The 7500-nt window shown below is 41.2% G+C and overlaps 1 protein-coding gene across 1 annotated transcript in view; it reads left to right on the forward strand.

Moving 5' to 3' along the window:
• LOC144973512 (uncharacterized) overlaps window positions 1-7500 on the forward strand; it is a 124384-nt gene that overhangs the window by 78629 nt on the left and 38255 nt on the right. Inside the window, 2 exon segments of the mRNA XM_078916022.1 lie at window positions 1-3041; window positions 6338-6406. The exon segment at window positions 1-3041 is cut by the window's left edge and continues 486 nt beyond it. Of these exon segments, the coding sequence (XP_078772148.1) occupies window positions 1-3041; window positions 6338-6406 (3110 nt within the window).

Genomic DNA, 7500 nt, shown 5'->3' on the forward strand with positions numbered 1-7500 from the left:
ATGTGATAGTAGTAGCGGTAGACGCAAATCTATAATTCGTCATAAAGCCAAACATAATGCCAACACTGGCATCAGTCGTCATCGTAGGAAATATCAAACCGAGCAGCAGACCAAGAACGCCGCCTCTTCGGAAAACCCCGCCAATGAATCTCGTACAGGCAGTAGCTCTGCTGTTGTAGTTAACATCAAGGACATTTTGCTTCGATCTCGGAAGCAACAGAGTGCGGTCAAGAATCTGAGAAAATCTAGTCTTGACGCTGATTCTGATACGTCAAGTTCAAGGTCGACCGACGAAGATGTTTTGCCGCATAGCTCCACCACATCCAGACGAATCACCTCTGCTTTTGCATCAACACACAGTTGGCAAAGTGGAAAGAATAGCAACACCAAAAGCCAAAGAGATGATCGTGATTTTCTTCTGGACGAGACCTCATCGTCGTCTTTCTCTGAAGAATTGTCCTCCAGTCCTGAGATAGTTTCTTTTCTTCAGAGCCGTTACAGCCACCAAAATAATCACCACCGCAGCCGTTTGAGATCTTCCAGATCTGATCACTATCGGAAATTTACAAAAGGCAGCCAAAACAGGGCTGAAAACAATGGTAGCAATCGCAGCAAGGGCGGCAAGAGTCATACTTTTGCGTCGCCGAAATCTCTCCACTACTATGGCGGACTCTATCCAAGCTTTTACCAATTCGACGGCTCAATTCTGTCGGGGACAAGTTCGTCCACTTCGTCATCGTCATCTTCGGCGAAGAGGCAGTGGGCTGCCATCCTCTCTGAAATCGAAAAGGCTAACACGAAAGAGCCGACAGCAGACATTGATGTAAACCTAGCAGGACACGCCTCCGCTACGGCAAAGCATTACTATTCAAATCTACTCAATGATTCTCACCCAAACTATGACTATAGTCCCAATGATTCTACATCAATCAGCAAAAGTGACGAAGGTTTAAACAACACTTCTTACAATGAAAACAACAGCAGCAACACTAGTAAGGACGTTGAAATAAAAAAACGAAACGTGGCCGAGTGTGAGAATGTTGACTTGATATGCAACGACCTATACACCAGCAACGAAAAGCTCTCCGAAGAAAGCACCGACGAGTCTGATTCCAGCGATAAAGCATCGGAATTCTCAAGTTCTGACATTATGTCCGACGACTCGATTGGAGGTAATAGTCCTTCGAGTTTAGATTTCAACAACAAACACGGTCCTGGCAATGTGAAATACAGGCGCAAATATTACAGTGTTGAAGACTTGGATGTTCTGGCTCAATATACGACCGGAACACCTCTGGTCCATTACGACTGTCACCCAACTCAATGCGGGGCTTGCATGAATACAATATCCTCGTATCCGTACTACTACTATGATGCGTACGAGTCCAACCAGGCATCGCGATTCCTGTACGACCTTCACGCTTATCATCAAATGTACCCGCACCACCCCCACCATTTTTTGCAACAACACACCCAGTATCGTTTTTACCATAATCAACATCGCCAATATCACCACCACCATCATAATCATCATCATCGAACGCCTTATATCTACATCCCCCGCCATCATCATCATTCTAGTCAGCATCTTAGTCAGTATCGATACCTCTACCCGATGCAGCAGAACAACCATTGGATCATTGAACGACCAAGTGGAACCCGGGACAAACTTTCGGCGTCTTGTCCAACGGCAAATGGAAGTATCGGATATTACCCATTTGAAGATGTCACCAACAGTACGGAAGATGACAACAGAAACAATGAAGAGTCTCAATGTTCAGCACTGTCATCGCTGTCATTGTCCTCTTCACCGCTTGTCTTATCCTCCCCATCCACATCGCCGCCATTGCCCCCGTCTTCTCCGGCGTTGATAACGACATCGAGCAACACTGTTGTCACGGTCTGTTCCAAATCTTCAGGAAAACTCTTCGCATCACCATTGCCATCGGCAAGGCAAAGATCGCCATCTTTATCACATTTTGAAGAGTCGAAAGACAAACATACACTGAACGAAGTCCTTGGTGAAATCACGAATCGTAATAGGGTTAGTGACGAGAACTTCTGTTCGGCTTTAGAGTCAGATGCTGATCGTCAGACAAAATGCAGTAAATCAAATCCGTGTGAAAAGTTTGTCAAAAATTATGGTTGTGAAAAGGTAAGTAGATCAATTGACGTATTGCCGTCGTCGTCATCTTCATCATCATCATCTATATCGCCATCGTCAGCAGTAACGACAACATCGGAAGCCAAATCAAGACAGCACCAATTAAATCAAAAGGAGATATTAATTCAAAATAAAAGTAAAAGCTTTAACGAGAAAATACCTCTATTACCACTCCCACAATATCAGGCAACTAAAGGTGCCAACAAAAACAACGACGACGATGATGACCACGAGTACAGTTTTGCATCATCATCATCATCATCATCATCATCCTCATCATCGTCGTCTTCGTTATCTTCTTCGTCCTCGTCTCCTTCGGAGGAGGACTCCCACAAGGAATGCAATTTGACCAACAGCGTTTACATGGATCTGACGGGCCTAGATGTCTCCTTCACCGTTCACTATCCTGGCGACCCCGGACATCTCTGTTTAACTTCCGGCAGTAGTAATTGTTTCAGTAGCAACAACACCAACAACACCATCACCACAATTAATAACAACAGCAACAACATCAGCAGCAGCAGCAACAAGAACAACAACAACAACAACAACAACAACAATCGCAGCACCAACAGTGGCAACCGTTTTTCACCTAACCCCTCGCCTTCTTTTTTCTTTCCCCCCAACGTGTCTTACAGTTCGAATAATAATAACAATAATCTTCAGGAGCAGAAGCCTAGGAATATATCGACGTCATCTTCCTCTTCCTCGCCGCCTTCGCCGTTGTCGCTTTCGTCCACACGTCCAAACCGTTCTTGCCATAAGAGGGATATGTATCATAAATTCTTTACTCACAAAGTTGGATCACTGGACGAGTCTTCATTGTCGTCGTCCCTGTCATCATCGTTAGACGATGAGGAGATGGACCCTCAGTCGTGTAAGTCTGGTCCTTGCTTACTTGGTTTTAAAGATTATCCAGTGATGCCAAAACTCCGGTTTCACCGGAAAAAACTCCGGTCTGGAGCAAAAAATTCCTGGCTCCGGGCAACTTCCGTAATATTCCGGTGAGGTCAATTTGTTCCAAGGATACCCCCCGCCCCTCCAATCACCACATCATCATCATTGCCACTAGTATTACAACCATCATCACTACCACGACTACTGCAACCACCACCACATCATCATCACTACCACTACTACCACAATCACCACCACCACCACATCATCGGTACCACAACTACTACTACTACTACAACCACAACCACCACATCATCATCACTACCACTACCACAACTACCATCACTATTATAACCACCACCACATCATCATCACTACCACTACTACTGCAACCACCACCACATCATCATCACTACCACTACTACCACAACCACCACCACCACCACATCATCAGTACCACAACTACTACTACTACATCCACCACCACCACCATATCATCATCACTACCACTACCACAACTACCATCACTATTATAACCACCACCACATCATCATCACTACCACTACTACTACAACCACCACCACATCATCATCACTACTACTACTACTACTACTACTACTACTACTACTACTACTACTACTACTACTACTACTACTACTACTACAACCACCACAACCAAATCGTCATCACTACCACTACTACTGCAACCACCACTACCACATCATCATCAATACCACTACTAGTACAACCACCAGTATCACATCATCACTACCACTACCACTACAATCAGCACTACCACATCATCATCACGACCTCTACTACTACAACCACCACCACCACCACATCATCATCACTACCACTACTACTACAACCACCACCAACACCATTACATCATCAATACCACTACTACTACAACCACCACCACCACATCATCATCACTACCACTACTACTACAACCACCACCACCACATCATCATTACCACTACTACTACAACCACCACCAACACCATTACATCATCACTACCACTACTACTACAACCACCACCACCACATCATCACTACCACTACTACTACAACCACCACCACCACCACATTACCACTACTACTGCAACCACCACCACCACATCATCATCACTGCAACTACCACTACTACTACAACCACCACTACAACATCGCTACCACTACTACTACAACCACCACCACCACCACATCATCACCATCACTACTACTACAACAACCACTACCACCACATCATCACTACCACTGCTACTACAACCACCACCACCACATCATCATCACTACAACTACTACTACAACCACATCATCATCACTACAACTACTACTACTACTACTACTACTACTACTACTACTACTACTACTACTACTACTACTACTACTACTACTACTACTACTACTACTACTACTACAACCACCACTACATCATCATCATCACTACCACTACTACTACAACCATCAGCACCACATCATCACGAGCACTACTACTACAACCACCACATCATCACTACCACTACTACTACAACCACCACCACATCATCATTACCACTACTACTACTACAACCACCACCACATTATCATCACTACCACCACTACCACAATATCATCACTACCATTTGTACCACCATCACCACCACATCAACAACACTAGCACCACTACTACAACCACCACCACATCATTATCATCACGACTACAACTACTACAACCACTATACCACCACCACCACATCATCATCACTACAACTACTACTTCAACCACTACCACCACCACCAATCATCATCACTACTACTACTACAACAACAACCACTATCACATCTTCATCATTACTACAACCACCAACACCACATTACCACCAATACTAATACTAAAATCTCTACCATGAGGTTTTGGCGCTTTACTTCATTTGAAATAAGGAAACTTTGGGATTGTATTTGGCATTGTGTTTATTTATCATAATATAATTCTAATCAGATATCTATTTAGAACTATACGATATGTAAACACAATATCATTCCAATTCCTTTTTCTTGTGTGCGGAAATTCCTCTTTCGGCATTGAAATTCCTACGAGTGGTGTCTGAAACTCCTGTGAGCCAAATTTAAAGGTGGCGTCTCTGGATTATCACAATTACCGCCTTCGTTAAAAAAAAAAATCCCTTTATTACTTTATTCATCTCATAGGGGAAATTTGTCTCTAGGGTCTTTTCTGGAATAACTCAGGCGTCAGCTGCAGTGCAGCGTCGCAAATTGAGCTAGAGCGAGATGACTTGCTCAATTGCCACACAGCGCAGCGGCGGGTGATCGAACTCGGTACGAAGCAAAGACCGTGCTGCTGTGCCTCGCTGCACCTGTTGTATATGGACATTTATTTATTTATTTATTTATTTATTTATTTATTTATTTATTTATTCACCATACTAAATATTAACCAGTTTTTGTCGTTCTTTGAAGTTGGGTTTTTAAGCTCGAAACGTTCCTGATCATCCGTGATATTTTTTTTTTTTTTTTTTTTATCTTTATCATTTTCAATTAAATTGGATGCTCCTATATTATTTATTTTATGAGTATTATTATAATATTGTTGTTGAATACTTTTTAGGGCGGGTTGGAAGCGACAATTTACTCTCTCTCTCTCTCTCTCTCTCTCTCTCTCTCTCTCTCTCTCTCTCTCTCTTACTATTTCTCTCTCTCTTCTCTCTCTCTCTCTCTCTCTCCACTCTCTCTCTCTCTCCTCCCTTTCCTCTCTCTCTATTCATCTGTCCTCTCTCTCTTCTCTTCTCCTTCTCTCTTCTCTTTCTCTCCTCTCTCCACTCTCTCTCTCTCTCTCTCTCTCTCTCTCTCTCTCTCTCTCTCTCTCTCAGGTGGGTTTTTCTTTGTGTCGTCCCCCCCCCCACTAAATCAAATAACCAAACAAGTAAATAAATAACATAAAAGTAATGTCAGATTGTATTTCTCTAGTTCTTCATTCCTTGTGGATTTTTTCCGTCTGAACTGATACTGAAATTGTTATTTTCTACCAGTTAACAGAGAGGGATTCAAGTTGAAAAAGATTTTCAACAGTATTTTGGTCTTTTTGATCTCAATTTTTGTTGTTGTTTTGTTTGTTTGTTTGTTTTTTTTGTTTTTTTTTTTGTTTGTTTGCTTGTTTTTTTTTGTTTTTTTTTTTTTTTGTTTTTTGTTGTTTTTTTTTTTCGATTGTTTTTTTTTTTCGGTATAATATAGTCTAAATTGGTAAAATGGCATATTTATATTTATTTACAGATGAGCTTGCCATGCCCTCCAACAGACCTTGGATTACTACAAGCCGACCCGACCCTGATGTGCCTGCTGGTATGTATATGATACATCATCATCATCATCATCATTATCATCGTCGTCGTTGTCGTCGTCGCCATCTTCATCGTTATCATCGCCATTATCACCATCATCACTATCATAATCATAGCCATCACCTTAATCATCAATGTGGTCTTCATCGTTATCAAGGTCGTAGTGGTTGTCATGATTTTTCTATATTAATCTACGAGCCTTATGTATCCATCCACCAACCTATCCATCCGTCAATCTATCGATCTATCTATCTCCCCACTCCCATTCTGCCTCCCTCCCATAAACCCCTTTTCCTACCCCCCCCCCCCACCCCGGGCTCTCTCACTCTCTCTCTCTCTCTTTCTCTCTCTCTCCCTCTCTCTCTCTCTCTCTCTCTCTCTCTCTCTCTCTGTGTGTGTGTGTGTGTGTGTGTTTCATGTGTAGGTTATAAAATTTGCTTTTTTTTTAAAAAAAAAAAAGTTTGATCTTAAAAGTAATTCTTGTTCCCATACCGGACACTAGATTATATTGATTCTTTTTTTTTCCCCCTTTTTTATTTTTTTTTTTGGTCTTCAGTTAGAGTAAGAGATTTTACTGTGAACGCTTACTTTAATCCGATAGGCTTAGGTTGGGGAGATCATTGTCAATTAATCCAACCAATCGTAGCCTCTGGACAACAGCAGCAACACCCTTTATTGTCCTGTCATCGTGTCATTCGCATTTCCTATCTTTTTTTTTTTTTTTTTTTTTTTTTTTTTTTAATATGAAATAATATGATACTATAGTAGATATACCTGATTTTGCGATCATTAATTTCAAATAAAGATAAAGTAGTCAAAATATCCCCCCACTTGTGATACTAAATATACTCTTAAATCAATAATCAAATTTATTTTTATTAGATAAATATACAGCCTACATATTATCTATATCTATATATCTATATAATATTCACTATATTAAACGTAAGAGATACATTCTTATTTAATTTATTTTGAGGTATTTATAGGTTGGTTAATACTGATTTCTGTGTATTTTTAATCTGTCTCTTTTCTTTGCCACGTCTGTTGTACAATTTCCGAAAAGGATGGATAAAGATAATTATTATTATTATT

Source organism: Berghia stephanieae, chromosome 5, assembly GCF_034508935.2.
Source record: "Berghia stephanieae isolate SIO BIC M18660-M18661 chromosome 5, UCSD_Bste_1.3, whole genome shotgun sequence".
NCBI classification, from domain to species: Eukaryota; Metazoa; Mollusca; class Gastropoda; order Nudibranchia; family Aeolidiidae; genus Berghia; species Berghia stephanieae.